Source organism: Cydia fagiglandana, chromosome 19 (genome assembly GCF_963556715.1).
Source record: "Cydia fagiglandana chromosome 19, ilCydFagi1.1, whole genome shotgun sequence".
Classification (NCBI taxonomy): domain Eukaryota; kingdom Metazoa; phylum Arthropoda; class Insecta; order Lepidoptera; family Tortricidae; genus Cydia; species Cydia fagiglandana.
This window is the reverse complement of record NC_085950.1, coordinates 2,069,894-2,086,523: the sequence shown is the minus strand read 5'-3', so window position 1 is coordinate 2,086,523 and position 16,630 is coordinate 2,069,894. Positions and strand designations below refer to the sequence as shown.

General features: G+C 40.1%; 1 protein-coding gene across 1 annotated transcript in view; it reads left to right on the top strand.

Moving 5' to 3' along the window:
* Positions 1-16,630, top strand: part of LOC134674169 (neuropilin and tolloid-like protein 1) — a 35,496-nt gene that overhangs the window by 17,600 nt on the left and 1,266 nt on the right. Inside the window, exons 3-15 of the mRNA XM_063532224.1 lie at positions 2,509-2,699; positions 3,428-3,513; positions 7,388-7,562; positions 8,167-8,318; positions 8,725-8,822; positions 9,419-9,570; positions 10,866-10,987; positions 11,769-11,906; positions 12,322-12,468; positions 13,266-13,402; positions 13,751-13,819; positions 14,470-14,591; positions 15,493-15,612. Of these exons, the coding sequence (XP_063388294.1) occupies positions 2,509-2,699; positions 3,428-3,513; positions 7,388-7,562; positions 8,167-8,318; positions 8,725-8,822; positions 9,419-9,570; positions 10,866-10,987; positions 11,769-11,906; positions 12,322-12,468; positions 13,266-13,402; positions 13,751-13,819; positions 14,470-14,591; positions 15,493-15,612 (1,709 nt within the window). The remainder of the gene's footprint in view (positions 1-2,508; positions 2,700-3,427; positions 3,514-7,387; positions 7,563-8,166; positions 8,319-8,724; positions 8,823-9,418; positions 9,571-10,865; positions 10,988-11,768; positions 11,907-12,321; positions 12,469-13,265; positions 13,403-13,750; positions 13,820-14,469; positions 14,592-15,492; positions 15,613-16,630) is intronic.

Below are 16,630 nucleotides of genomic sequence, written 5' to 3'. Positions count from 1 at the left end.
ATTCATTTATTTAAGCGTCAAGGTCGAAATGCTAGCCGTCCTCTCCGTAAAGACAAGTACCACTACCGCCTCATAACGCCGAATCACAAGCTGTCGAAGTCGATACGGTCAGTCTACATAATGGGCCCGCCGGTGTACCTACAATAGGCTACCTCAGTATATCCGAGATGCAGCTTCCACCGCAGCATTTAGAACTAGGCTACGCAAGTGGCTGCTTGATTTAACTTTGTACAGCGTGGGAGACTTTTTTGAGTTACCATGCACATAAATTATGTAATAAATTACTATTGACATTGGATTATTTTCTGATAATTAATGATTAATTTAAATTATGTAACAACATAATTATGTTATAGTTATACAATGTATACCTAATTCCTTTGACATGTAACATTGGTGTTATCAATAAATATTTGTATTTGTATTTGTATTTGTAATAAATATCGTTTTTATCCATTAACTGACGTATCTTACAGTTCGAATCGGGCCGTGTGAGACCATTTGGGCCACAGATTTACCTAAACTGAGAGAACTTTTATTCTTATATAAATAAAGAACTTGTTATTCTTATACAAACAAATATGTTTCTTCTTAAACTCTGTTTTTATAGCCCCGATAACCACTAAAATGACAGCTAGATTGGCCATTAGTTCTGTTTTAACTAAAATAAATTACCTATGTGTAATCTTTGAAAACGTAAATAATTAATATTTAATAAAAATATATAGATTTTCTTCCCTACTTGTATTTGTTTTGTTTACTAAAATGACAGGTCAGTTGAACAAATTGTTTTTGCTTTTTGCATGTTACAGATTTCAACAACCCAGCGAAATAATAGAGAAATGGAAATATTCAAGAAACAACAAAAAGTAAACGTGTTAGAAACGAAGTAGCAATATCAATCGTAAAAGGAGTGGTAGTGCATTACAAACTATAATGTTACTAATGTAAGATAAGAGAAACTTTTGGAAGAATATCAGAAACCGTAAACAATGAATCCTTTAGCTTTGACGTTTTTGGCACTTGGTAAGTTATTATCAAACCAATGGATTGACGTTAAAATAAAATATTTATCGATTCTAAAAAAATAACGACCATAGATAAGATAATGACTTGAATTTTGACAACCCTAAATAGCCGAAAGGTATATATCTGGGTCAAGCAAATCTTGTCAGTAGCAAACGGCGGCAAATTTGAAAAATCGCGGGTTAGCAACACTGTGTTCGAATAATTCGAAAATCGCGTGTCATCTGTGCTTTATCTGTGGAATGTGGATCGCGAATGACAGCCATCATCTTTGTTTACATTCTGAATAGATTCTATTTCAAGAAATATTTCTGCTGTGTCACCATTAAATACCAATATATTAAATAAGATTGTGCTTAATCAAAGCTAAGATGCCTACAATGCCTACGGTGGCAACTGAGAAATCTAATAAAATATTAAAATCCAGTAGTAGGACATCTACCTGCTGAAGCAATGATTTTATTCATACATTCTTGTTTAACGGCATAGTCCACTTCTAATTTTATTTTGAGATCTTAAAATTAGTTAATCATTTTTATCAACATCACACACCGCTTTAAATTGTCCGTCCATACCTATTAATAACAATTTCAAACATTTTCAATAGAGAATCCGTGAGTGTCAATTTGAATTGACGGGCGCGCTCAGTGGCGCGCTCAGCGGAAAAAAAAGTTTAGGTTCGATGTACATTGTACTTACATTGCTGCTTTTCTTAGCGCAATACTACTCTTTGAGTGTTGCCCTACTTTAGTTTGCTTTACATTGCTACTGACAAGATTTGCTTGACGCACTATATAGTGCCATACTTAGAAAGGCATAGCATGATTCGTCCCTGAATCGCTGTCGAAGTTCGGTTTTGTTACGGTAGTACTATTATTTAATCTGTGGTCTCATTTAGGTATACATATTTGTTTTCAGATATATCGAAATAGTAAGTATTTAGAGTTATAATTGTATGTTACAGATTTAAAGTTTTCTGAGATAAGATAGGTATGTAACCGCCATGATGAAGGTTTGAAGTCTAAAAGTAAATAATTACTCATTTCAAAATGAGTACCTATTATTATTATTTATTTTACCCGAGCGAAGCCGGGTTTTCATCTAGTTCAGTAAATAAATAAGCTAAGAATAAAAGTGTAAAATAATTTATAAATTTTATTCTATTACAGTCTGTTCGATTTTTGGCACAACATCGAAAACAACTAAATATGCTGAACTACAAAAAGATGACATACATGAAGAGAATCCTAAATTAGTACATTTATATAGTAATTTTAAACATACTGCTAATACAATAACAAGTTTTACTAAAGATAAACATAAACAATCAAATGTTATGAGGCATTTTAATATAAATGATAAAAATAAGAAAATAAACAATCTTGCTCCTGACGAATTGTACGAATCTGAAGTACAAGGGCCAAATGTATACGAAAATAATAAAGACACTAGCCATATAAATATACATTCTAATGAACGTAGAGATGGAAAGAGACAATACAATATAAATGCTAGGAGGAAAAGAGAGACAAATGAAGATCCTCGGTGCCAGCCGTTCACATTTGAAACTGGGAAGAAACGCCTGACGCATCCGAGGAACGTTGGGGAACAAGACAACAAACCCGGAGAAGGCACTTACACGAGCAACACCACGTGTTTTACTACTATAGAAGGTGAGATTGCGCCCCCAGTCTATGGGCCCGATTCGGGTTATGAAATAGACATCTATTAGACATCTTTTAGACATCACCAAGATACGATAACGATATGTTTAAGATCTAACCTATCTAATTTGACATTTGCGCGATTCTGGAGATACTCTTGAACGATTTCCACAGGATATGACTTTACATCTAATAGAATAGATATCTTACTCTATTTATACGTAAAAGTGACATTGGTTGCCCGAATTGCGCTGCAAAAGAGAACTAGTTGATATCTAAACTATAACGCATCTAGAATGTGTGTGTGTGTGTATGTAAAGTCAGCAGCAGAAGTTGCTAAGCGTAGGAGATGTTCAAAATTACCTTGACACGTAATCTCTTAACAAGTCAAGATCATCTTGAACACCTCGCCCGCTTAGCAACTTCTGCTGCTGACTGTACGTGTGTATATAATGCCGTAAATTTTCCGTCAGACGTACCATTTTTGAACTAGAAGCAAAAAACTAAAAATGAGCAAAATTTTTTCCACAACTCCTGGAATGGAGCAAACTTGGATTACGCTAAATGAACCAAATGAAGGTATTAAGATGATTTCCAGCTTGCTGGGAATTAATTCCTGGAAAAAATCTAATTTTATTGGCCTATGTCGGAGAGTTCATTAAACGTTTTTTTGTTTAGGATTCCGTACCCAAAGGATAAAACGGGACCCTATTACTAAGTTGTTTTTCTTGTTTCAGCTGAGGAAGGGCAGGTCATAGAGTTGACGTTCGTGGACGTGTTCGAGATAGAATATAGTGCTGACTGTGTAAATGATTATTTAGAGGTAAGCGTTATTTACTACATTATAGTATATCTATCCGTTTTCCTGAAATCTTTATGGAAGTACACTGAGAGAAAAATCATTAGTAAACTAAACCAGGAATCAAAAACCAGTTCTGTACTGGGGGAAAAAAATGAAGTTTAGTAATAATTATAGACGTTTCACTATTTGGGTCAAACAGATCACTGTGTTATGTCTTTCCTGTAGAGTTAAGGGCTTGCTCTGAAGCAAATAGAGCATTTGTCGCACAAAAAAAATGTTTGTCGCACAAAAAAAATGCTTGAAAGCAATTTGGGGTCTAGGCACAATGGAGTCATGCTATCCAATTTTCATTAAAAATAAATTTATGACGCTACCGGGCATGTATATCTTTGAAACAGCTAAACTAGTAAAGGCAAATATGTCACTATTTAAGCCGAACGACAATTTCAACCGGAGAGCTGAAACTCAAGTTAATTTAACCATGCCCGCCCCAAGACTAAAACTGTACCGCAAAAACTGCTACTACATGGCCTGTTTAATCTATAACTCTATACCAAAACAAATAACGGACATGGATTATAACAATTTTTGCAAAAAACTTAATTTATGGTTGAAAGAGCAGTGCTTTTACTCAGTCAAGGAATTCTTAAAAGAAACCAACTGTAGATTTAATAATTATGCGCAATAAAGGGCTGCAAATGTAATTCTATGTAAAATGGTTTATCTAATTATAATTTAATTAATGCAAGTATTCTGTAGGACATCCGTTAATGTAATTATTCTCATTTTGGTAATGAACTATTTATAAATATTGACATTGTTATTAAGCAATAATTAATCTGTGAAATGTAAATATATGTAGAGTAAATGCATGTTAGTAATTAAGTATGTATAGTAAAATTTGCACGCCGTAAGTCGGCAGAATTGTGCTGGACTTATATTTCTATCTAACATCTATGTAACCATGATTCTAGCAAATAAATAAATAAATTACAAAATAAAAATTACCCTAATAGCATTTTCTTGTAGGGATTTTGTTGGGCCTTTGTTTACGTATTAGTTGGGCAACCGTTATATTTGGCCGTACGATTTGCTGGAGGGCCCTCGACAAAGGCCCTCCCGAAGATTCCCAACAGAGGGCCATAAGAGTAATTTTTTCGTTGGGCCTATTTAAATAAATCATACAATTATTCAACGGTGGTGGTTTTGGTTGGGCCGTGGTTGGGCCTATACACATTTGTTTGATGGTTGGTTAATTGTTACATTTGGCCGTACGATTTGCTGGAGGGCCCTCGACAAAGGCCCCCCCCGAAGATTCCCAACAGAGGGCCATTAGAGTAATTTTTTCGTTGGGCCTATTAAAATAAATCATACAATTATTCAACGGTGGTGGTTTTGGTTGGGTCGTGGTTGGGCCTATACACATTTGTTTGATGGTTGGTTAATTGTTACATTTGGCCGTATGGCTTGCTGTAGGGCCAACTGCAAAAAAATAAAAAAGGGCAATTTTTTCGTTGTGCTTCTGTCTGCAAATTCAACAATTACCCAACGGCAAGTCAGGTAGGTCGGTAGGTAGTCGTGCACCAGGTTGAAGGACCAACACAGTTTGTCCCACAAAGGGCCAACATTGTAACTTTAACGTTGGGCCTTGTGTTCTAAAGGATTCTTACAATACTACCGTAGGTAAATAGTTGTGTAATTTATAGTGTGCCTACAGTCTAATTATGTAATGGGCTTTTGTTTACGAGTCCTACAGTTACCCTACGTTAAGTAAGTGGTTGTGTAATACGACGTTGGGCCTTTGCTGATAAATATTACAATTACACTACGGTAGGCATTGGTTGTATCCACATGAAGGCCCTAGGCAGCAGTTTGAGCAGTTGTTGTTAATCTTCTCTGTGTCGTTCCAATTTTAGTACATGTACTGCCACAGCAAGTACACTTACTATACACTCTAATTTGTATATATACTAACAGCACTTCGAAACTTCGTAAGCGAGATTTATGTTTTTTGAGATTTAAATTGAGAAAATGTGGGTAAAATACAATTTTTTAAATTTATAAATAAATTTTATAGTTATAGCTATTAGATTTATAAGTTACTTTTAAAAAATATTATGATTATATCCGGAATAATCGAGAAAATAACTATAACTTCGATGTTTGGACACAGTAATGCCATCTAGTGACGCCACAAGCAAATTGAACTGGTATTGTTGGGCATCAGTACCACAGCCAATGTTGGTAAATGCGATATTTGTGCTCACTGGGCCAACGAATGTTATCGTTGTTTAGCCATCGGTACCAAAATACACAAAGGCCCATTGTTAGGCGTCAGTGCCACAGCCAATGTTGGTAAATACGATATTTGTCATCATTGGGCCATCGGGTGATATCTTTGACTAGCCAACGTTACCAAAATTCACAAAGGCCCATTGTTGGGCATCCGTGCCACAGCCAATGTTGGTAAATGCGGTATTCGTCACCATTGGGCTAACGAATGTTATCGTTGTTTAGCGAACGGTAGCAAAATACACAAAGGCCCATTGTTGGGCCTCAATGCTACAGCCAATGTTGGTAAATGCGATATTTGTCGTCATTGGGCCATCGTATGATATCGTTGATTAGCCAACGTTACCAAAATAAACAAAGGCCCATTTTTGGGCATCAGTGCCACAGCCAATGTTGGTAAATGCGATATTTGTCATCATTGGGCCATCGGATGATATCGTTGATTAGCCAACGTTACCAAAATACACAAAGGCCCGTTGTTGGGCATTAATGCTACAGTCAATGTTGGTAAATGCGATATTTGTCGTCATTGGGCCATCGGATGATATCGTTGATTAGCCAACGTTACCAAAATAAACAAAGGCCCATTGTTGGGCATCAGTGTCACAGCCAATGTTGGTAAATGCGATTTTTGTCATCATTGGGCCATCGGATGATATCGTTGATTAGCCAACGTTACCAAAATACACAAAGGCCCATTGTTGGGCATCAATGCTACAGCCAATGTTGGTAAATGCGATATTTGTCGTCATTGGGCCATCGGATGATATCGTCGATTAGCCAACGTTACCAAAATAAACAAAGGCCCATTGTTGGGCGTCTGTGCCACAGCCAATGTTGGTAAATGCGATATTTGTCATCGTTGGGCCATCGGATGATATCGTTGACTAGCCAACGTTACCAAAATACACAAAGGCCCATTGTTGGGCATCCGTGCCACAGCCAATGTTGGTAAATGCGGTATTCGTCACCATTGGGCCAACGAATGTTATGGTTGTTTAGCGAACGGTAGCAAAATACACAAAGGCCCATTGTTGGGCATCACTGTCACTGCCAATGTTGGTAAATGCGATATATGTCATCATTGGGCCAACGAATATTATCGTTGTTTAGCCAACGGTACCAAAATACACAAAGGCCCATTGTTGGGCATCTGTGCCACAGCGAATGTTGGTAAATGCGATGGTGGGCCAATACAAAATTAATGTTGGCTACGGAACGAACCTCATCCCAACGTTTTCCCTACCGTTGGCACCGTGGGCCCCAACGAAAATGCTACTAGGGTATAAAGGTTAATTTTCTTATTTAACCCTTATCCACGTGAAAAAGTCCTCCTTTTATTTAAACTATTTAAAGAACTATGATAAAATCATTACTTACATGGCCACAAGCTGTTAACTATTGCCAACAGGAGAGAAAACTAGTGTGTTCGCGCGAACAGTACATTTTTCTCTCCTGTGGGCAGCAGATCTTGTCAGTAGAAAAAGGCGGCAAATTTGAAAATGTTGGCGCGAAGGTATATCGTCTCATAGAAAATTTGAATTTCGCGCCTTTTTCTACTGCCGAGATTTGCTAGACCACCTTTACCTATTTCTCCTTCTAGATCCGCAACGGCAAATTCGGCTACGCACGCCCGGAGTACAGGTATTGCGGTAAAGGCTTTCCTCCGCAAGTGACATCCACTGGGCCTTATTTGTGGCTGAAGTTCAAGTCAGACGACATCATAGAGTATGCAGGCTTCACCATCGAGGTCAACTTCCAACCGAAGATCGGCAGTCGTAAGCATCCTGACTGATGCCATCTTGTGGCCTGATTTGGAAACATAAACATGTACATTGCCATAGCAAGTGCTGATATTTATCTACCGTTCTCGTACGTTTTCTTGTGCATAGTAGGTTCTGCCATTTTGTGGGCATTAGAGGCACTTCATACTCTATCTAGCAACACTTACGCTGCTGTTATATCGCTTACTGTTGCAGTAGAAAGTTTTTCTAATTTAGTAGATATTTGCCATTATCAATTTACCCCGCTTTGAAGTTACCCTATAACATCTATGTACTTTACTGGCTCAGTGACCCAAAAAGGCCATATACATATATCTAGGACTGACCTTACGGGCATTTAAAATGGTATGAGTTTAGTGGTATCGCTCACGAATACCAGCCAATAATCCTGCAGTCTATCGCAACTAATTGCGACCAATCGCGTGCGTGATGCGAACTCATCAACCAATCGCGTCGTAGCGGTGTCACACCGCTGTACTGGTCCCTGTCATGCCTCATTATTATTGCCCGTAAGGCCAGTCCCTAGATAGGTATATATGTCAATGTTCAGGAAGGATTACACCTTCTAATTTCCCATTGCTGAACTGTTCTTCAACAGGAGCAATAGACGGATCCTGCTACATAACCAAAAGTGGAAACAGCGGCACCATCGACGGCACCAGCACCAGTTCAGACCTCCAGAAGTGTCGAGCGGCGACCCCTGGCCCACTCGACGTTCAGTGGAAGATAGAGGCCGAGCCGGGGACCCAGGTAATTTTGGCAAGCTTCCAGTTGCAGGCTAATTCGAAAGTGCACTGACATCAAACCGATATCTGAATGATATCGGAGTCATATCAGTTAGCTGCCATTCGCACCGGTGTCTCGCTCGCACTACTTGTCCGGACAAGTCTGAGCGAAATGAACACGCGAACAGCTAACAGTCAGATTAGTAGGGAGACACTCCTGACTTCGGGCAAACTCGGCTCCGTTCGGCTCAGCATTAATCCAAGCAATTATTAGGGCACCACTTGACGTTCTTTTGCATGTACGACCACAGATAAGATAATGACTTGAATTTTGACAACCCTAAATAGCCGAAAGGGATAGCATGATTCGTCCCAGAATAGAAAGGAAATTTTATTTACATTGTTTTAACACGTTTTCTTGTAATTTTCAGATATATCTGAACATCACAAAGTTCCAATTGGCAAATCCGAACAATTGTACCAGAAACACGGTGCAAATTTTTGGCGCCAAACCAAACTTCGAACATTTGTAAGTAAATAAATATAAATAAATAAATAATATCAGGGGACATCTTACACAGATCAACCTAGCCCCAAACTAAGCAAAGCTTGTACTATGGGTGCTAGGCGACGATATTACATACGTATTCATATAGATAAATACATACTTGTATACATAGAAAACACCCATGACATGACTCAGGAACAAATATCTGCGCTCATCACCCAAATATATGCTTAACGGGAGTCGAATCCAGGACCATCGGCTTCACAAGCAGGGTCACTACCCACTAGGCCAGACCGGTCGTCAAGTAACATTGGATTTTGAAATATTGTGAGATTTTGTGTTTAACTCATAACAATAATCAAAAAATGTAAGTCACCCTCATAAAAGTGTATAACTTATCTCTGAGATGTGCGACGATTCGTAGTGATGGATGTCTTATTTTTAATTTTAAAAATGTAATTAAAAGGTATACTTAAATACCAAATACAGTACGTAGCGACCCCCCTTTTTAAGTGTCTTTCGTTAAATTTAAATAATCATGATTATTTATCAGTGGCGCTAGTGTGCACGTTGATGGGCTCTTAATAAAACTAATAAAATGTTTAACTCATTTACAGGTTAGGGGAGTACTGCAGCTCAGTGGCCAAGTCGCTCTGGACGGAAGAAGGGAAGAAAATCCCGGGCCCTGTCAACATCATGTACATCCGGCTATATACTATCGACAGGAGGTCCAACTTCAGCGCTATATACACACAATTCCGTACCGCCGGTTAGTGTCTGGAAGCAGGGCCGTCTTTATCATAAGGGCACACGGGCCCCGTGTCCAGGGCCCCCATCCTAAGGGGGCCTCGAAGGACAGACAGTAACAGTACATCTTCTTTTTCCTCACGTTATCCCGGCATTTTGCCACAGCTCACATAGGAGCCTGGGGTCCGCTTGACAACTAATCCCATGATTTGACGCAGGCACTAGTTTTTACGAAAGCGACTGCCATCTGATCTCCAACCCAGAGGGGAAACTAGGCCTTATTGGGATTAGTTCGGTTTCCTCACGATGTTTTCCTTCACCGAAAAGCGACTAGTATATAAATGTTTCGTACATAAGTTCCGAAAAACTCATTGGTACGAGCCGGGGTTTGAACCCGCGACCTCCGGATTGCAAGTCGCACGCTCTTACCGCTAGGCCACCAGCGCTTCCAGACAGTAACAGTACATATATTTAATAAATAGAAGGTCATAGTAGAAACATGTTAGTTTAATTCGCTTTCTTTACTTTGCAAAAGGGCCCCAAATTCTTATGTGTCCAAAGGCCCCAGCATAGTTTAAGACGGCCCTGTCTGGAAGATAGAATACCGCTTTTGAGTTTGGGATCATCGACGATTCGTACAGCGCGTCTTTGGACTGAGTCGAAGGGTCCAAGCTGGCATCCAGGTGCTCCTGCCCAAAGGTGACAGTGACAGGAGTACTCGCCCAGGCCCGTCTTATGATCTTCTATTTATTATGGGTAATCAAATATACCGTTACTGTCTGTCCTTCGGGCCCCCCTGACGATGGGGCTTAGGCACGGGCCCCGTGTGGCTTTTGGTAAAGACGGTACTGGCTGAAAGAGATAGGAGTAAATTGCAATAAAATATAGGTACTTAGTTAAGCACCTGTAGGTATTTAGTCTAAATTGATTCCATTTTGTTACCACAGTTAAGTCATTTCTATTTAAGTAAGATGCATGAAAGTGTGTTAGCGTATGCTATTGATAGATTTATAGATCCCCGATATATAAATAAATATACAAGAATTGCTCGTTTAAAGATATTACATTAGTTGTCTGTGGAAAAGTACAGTCAACGATAAAAGCTTCTAAAAAACGTTTTTATTTTGCCAATAACTTATTTCTTTAGTATATGGCATCTAGTTTATTTGTGACTTTCGATTACAAAGGGACCCTCCCTATGCTTTATGTGCAATAAGGACCATTCTATCAATTTTCTTTATGTTGAAACTTTATCGCACTTGAAGCATAAGGACCCTTCTGTGATAGAATGCCACATATGTGTATATTGTTCACCAGATGCATGCGATGCGGACACAGAGTTTGACTGCAAAGACAGCACGTGCATCGCCTCATCGTTGAGATGTGACGAAATAGCGCACTGCAGGCTCAAGAACGATGAAGACCCTGTCGAGTGCAAGGTATACTTTACTTACTTACCTACTCTACTGGCCCATTCCACTAACCCGGGATTAACCCGTTAAACCGGTAACCCAGTGTCAAATTGTACTGGTAACCATGGTAACTTCAGGTTTAACCGGTGGACCCCGGGTTAGTGGAATGGTGCAAGAGGCCCATTATACTAACCCGGAGTTAACCGGTTAAACCTGGAGTTGCCATGGTTACCATTATAATTTGACACTAGGTTAACGGTTTAACCACTTAACCCCGGGTTAGTGCTCATCTATTCCTTCGGGTTCATCCATTAATTCATACATACATTGTATATAATCATGCCTTTTCCCGGAGGGGTAGGCAGAGACCACACAGATTTCCACTTGCTACGATTCTGACATACCTCTTACGCTTCCTTCACTTTTATAACATTCCTCATACACGCTCGCAGGTTTATGGTGCTCTTGGTCTTTCTTCAGGATTTCCCCGATCATCTGATCAGAGAAATAGGGTATTTTCCTACTAGTCAAATCAGTTACTTTTTTATAACTGTCAAAACGATTGGCTAATATGGAATTTATATGAAACATTACATCGTGACGTCACGGTCAACTCACCTACCTTTTATATTTCTATCCGATTTATTAAATAGAACTTGTGTTTAAAAATAACTCCTGCGTTTTTCTAATAATTATCTGGTGCTTTATTTCATGGATGGTGTAAAATAATTTAATATTCAGTATAAATTCCTATTTTTTTTAAATTAAATTTTGCCCCTTAAAATCCGATGTCTGTCCATGTGTACAGGGCGAGGCGCAGTCGCTGGTGCGAGACAAGGACACCCGCAACATCCTGATCGTGTTCTCGCTCATCCTGTCCGGGATGGTCGCCGTGTTCCTTTTCAAGTGCATCCGGAAATTATACAACGACCAGAAGTTAATCAACGTGAGTTTTCTTAAATATACCTAAAGACATTTCTCTCTGTGTAAGATTGTCCCCATTTGTCCCCAAATATATAACTGGATCAGGCATGAGGGGTGGGAGGAAATGACCGAACAGGATAGTCTTATGTATCTTTCAGTAGGAGTAGCAGTGAAAGAGCTATTAAGTATTGTTTGTCCTTGTCACAGTCTCACATTGTTTTTATTCCCCACCGTACATTTAATATCTAGATTGTGGTAGGCAAGAAATTAATTCGACTAATCATAGCGTCGCGTATGTTTGGTCCCTCACGGAGGCACGCGTATACCACTTCTATCCTCCTTCTAGAGACATAGATTTGACAATTTGTGTGATGATGTTGTGATGATAATATTTATTTTATTTAAATTTATTTTACATCTACATTTATTTGTGTCAGGAGTACAAGTCGCAGGCCCGCGATGACCTCAACAAGACCGCCAGCCAGCTCACGCTTGACCCGAAGCCCAGCAGGTGCCGGGAGAGTCCCAGTCTCGAACATCACAACCACTCCAACGAAGGGAACAGGCATACGCACCAACAGAGGGTATGACTTACTTGACTTAATATCCTATGTCCCCTAGATGGGGCAGAGGGCATCCTCAGTGCTATGCCATCCCGTTCGGTCTTGAGACTCTTGAGCTACGCGCTTCATTTCGCTCCACGTCTTGCCAATGGTCGCCGCCTCTGCGATGATCGTCCGTCGCCAGGATTGCTTAGGGCGGCCGCGTTTCCGCTTTCCTTGGGGGTTCCAGTCGAGGGCTTGCCTCGGGATGTGATCGAAATCCCTTCGCAACGTGTGGCTGATCTAGTTCCACTTGCGGCGTTTGATCGTTTGATGAACAGAGGGTATACAAAACAATATAATACCCTCTAGCTGCCCAGAGACCTATAAAAAGGTCTCCTGTTCCATTCTAATTTAAACTTTGTGTTGACAAAATAAAATTTCATTTTGCTTGGCAAGGTTTGACATACGGGCGGCTAGAGGATACTCTTTATTGCACACCTCACCAGGCGTGGCTCACTCCGCGATTTCGCCGCTTTGCTACAGGTAGGTAGCTAAAAGTACATCCGTTCCACACCAATTTTGGGGAAAGCCATAAGCCGCGCGTGGCGCTGTCGCCACCTGGCGGTCATCTTCTTCTTCCTGGCGTTATCCCGGCATTTTGCCACGGCTCATGGGAGCCTGGGGTCCGCTTGACAACTAATCTCATGATGTGACGTAGGCACTAGTTTTTATGAAAGCGCCACCTGGCGGTCATATCTGTCTTAATCGAAACAGACGCGTTTTGTTGGAGAGTGAATCTTCTGTACTTAGTACTATTATTTATCCTGTGCTTCCAGTCCACCAGTATGGAGTCGGACCTCTTACGCATGCGCGTCGACGACGACAGCTGGCCTGAGACTCAGCCCTTCGTGGAAGACAGCAGGCACAAGAGCAGACCCACTCGGGACCTCGGCTGGAACGAAGAGTTATTGAGGTAAAACCGACCAAGGAGAATTTTCAGTGTTTTTATTATTGGCCATTGGGGCGGAAAGGTTCTCGAGCGGCGACGACGTACCGGAAGGCGTGGGTAGACCCCCCATAAGGTGGACTGACGACCTGGTAAAGGTCGCGGGAGTCCTCTGGATGCGGGTGGCACAAGACCGGTCATTGTGGCACTCTTTGGGGGAGGCCTATGTACAGCAGTGGACGTCCTCTGGCTGATATGATGATGACGATGTCAAAAACTTTTTGACTATGAGTTAAGGCTCCTGTTGACAACCAACTATTGAAACCAGTGACACTGACACTACCAACTTTGTATGTTTCTGTTCTATGTTTCTAGCGCGATGGAAGACAGTAGGCACAAGAGTAGACCCCTGAGGGATCTCGGCTGGAACGAAGAGTTATTGAGGTAATAAATCATCAACTTCCGTTGTTCTGGTATTTTTTGACACAGGCACTATGAAAACAATTGCCATCTGATCAGTGCGTAGCCAGTATGCCAATCGTTTACGCTCCGTGTCGAATGAAACGCAACTGTCACTGTCGCACTTGGAAGAGTGATAGACATAAGCGTATCGTTGTCGTAAGCGATTGTCACCTTGGTTAGGCACCCCGAGCTTCCAAACCGGAGGGGAAACTAGACCTTACCGTTCACCGTAAGAGCCGGGATTCGAACCCACAACCTTCACAACATTCGATTTGAAAGTCGCACGCCTTACCACTAGGATAGCAACACTTAAACCTGATAATTTTGAAAAAAAAATAACTAACATTATACAATAACGAGTGATTATCAGAATTTTCTGACGTAGGTATACTTATACAACCAACCAACCAATTGTGTCTAAAACTTTTTAACTTTACTACGAGTGAAGATTATGCATCTTTCCTGAACATCATAAAATAAATAGACTTTAAAAAAAGCCAATTTTGTATCCCCATAGTCATGTTAAAACCTACTTCTTAATAGTCTAGTAAAATGTATTCAAATAGTGAACTTTTGTAATCTCTACAGAAAAGACGCCAGCTTCAACGTTTCTGACCCAATTGTATTTTTAGGGAAAAAGGCAAGGAAGAGAAAAACAGAGACTTATCAACACTAGTACAAGAGATTCAAGATACGGGGTGTCAGACCAGAGACAGTCTGTTCCAAATGGATCCTATACTTCCTACAACTAATGGTGAGTTCCAAATAGTAGGAGAGACGTTAGACATAAAATTTTAGAGTAGGTAGGGTTGTTAACACCGCTGCCTACTGGGCATCCATCGTATAAATAATGGAACCTCGACACGAAAAGAAGAAGAAGAGTAGGTATTTGAGGCAAGCTGAAAATTTATCTTCTTCTATCATACCCCAAATCAGAACTGGGGCCAAACTCGACATGTAGGTACAAATATCAGATTTCGCACCCAAGTCAAATAAACAGTTAATTTTATTGCACGTTGATTCTATCAAGTGTTGATGCGATCAACTGTGGATAATATAATACAACCAAAACTCAACTCTGAATTCGGGGTGGTTCGGTTTGGTTTGGTTGTCACCTAACTGTGGATTGCTAAAGTAAAATTAAGACATTTTACGTATTGGAGAACTTATGATTTTTCTTAGGCCTGAGTTACACTTGTAAGTTTTACTTACGTAAGTAGGGACAAAGCTATTTGTTAGAATGAGATAACGATATTTATCTCTCATTCTGTAGTATAGCCGTGTCCCTACTTACGTAAGTAAAACTTACAAGTGTAACTCAGGCCTTACATCAACGGGAGATCAGCACGATACGTCAAACGTCGCTTGTCGAATAGTGGTAACATTCCATTTCTAACCACAGCTGCACTACCGGTACTGAACGCGTCGCTGTCATTGTCAATTTCCATAGTAAAATGAACAGTAATGCAGCTGTCGTTGGAAATGGACTGTCACCTTAAGGGTCCACCCGTACCATGTATCACAGACAATGTCAAAACTGACATATACGCTGAACGTCTACATAATTTACTTTCTATGCATCTCGCTCGCACTTATATTAATATGTATTAACCTTCTCTAGTTCATCAGATATTTGTCCCTTGCTTTCTCGACAGCTCCAGGGTCGAAGTCAGGCTCCAATAGCCGTGCAGGGTCCGGAGTATCTCCCCGCACCCCCACCCCCCGCCTTACCGTGGAACTTTTAAGACAGGCTACGGCCCAAGAATCCACTTCACGTGAGTAGCTCTAACCAGGCATGAACCATGAATCTACCGATAGCAGCGAAAAACTTAAATAAAATGTATCTTACATTTAATTGGAGTATCTTCTCCGGCGGGTTAATTTTGAAAATCGCACTAAAATACCGGGTGTGGCCTGTAACATGAGCAAATAATTAAAACATAGATTGTACTCCTCAAACGGTGACACTTTTGTTCAACAACTTTAAAAAATATGAAATATTTAGACTCCCTATTTTACATACAAAATAAATATTATCTTCAATGGACGCCATCGCCACGCCATATTATTGTGATTGACGTTGCTTGTCAAGCCTTAAACATAACAAAATTCGCAATACATTGCGCATAGTCTAATAAAACATGGTCTTCTCTTCCCAGAGTGACACAGGCCTACGTCACACTAACATGGCCGCTATATATAGCGCTATCGCATATTGTGATATATCGCTGTCACATGATGACGTAGGCTTGTGTCAGTCAGGTGACTTAGAAAAGACGGGAAGAGAGTACCAGGCGGAGTATATTATTATACCATGACATTGCGTCTTTGAATAACCTTTTAAGTATATTAAAAATCAAAGTACAAGTTATTTTCAAAAGTCGCTGAATAAATGTCGATCAGTATGAAGAGTACAGCCTACAGTTAAATTTTTTGCTCATTTTACAGGCCACACCCGGTAGAAGTACTTCATACCTTAATAGGTATGAAGTACTAAGCGTTGTAGTAGTGTGACTGTTGCTAAGGTAATCCTTAGCAACAGTCACACTACTACAACGCTTACCAAGACACGTTTACCTACTTTCCAAGCCTTATTGTTGCAACAGTGGAAAGTGCTCCTAGTTTAAATAGTAGAAATTGGCGATTTTCAAAATTATCTCACTCTTGAAGTTATCACAACGCACCTTACCTAACACATCGGCACTACTTTGAAAAAAAAAACATGTATCTTATTTTGACAATCAAAAAAAAGTGGTATCTATGTATGGGATGCATACAGACAGAGTAACCGCC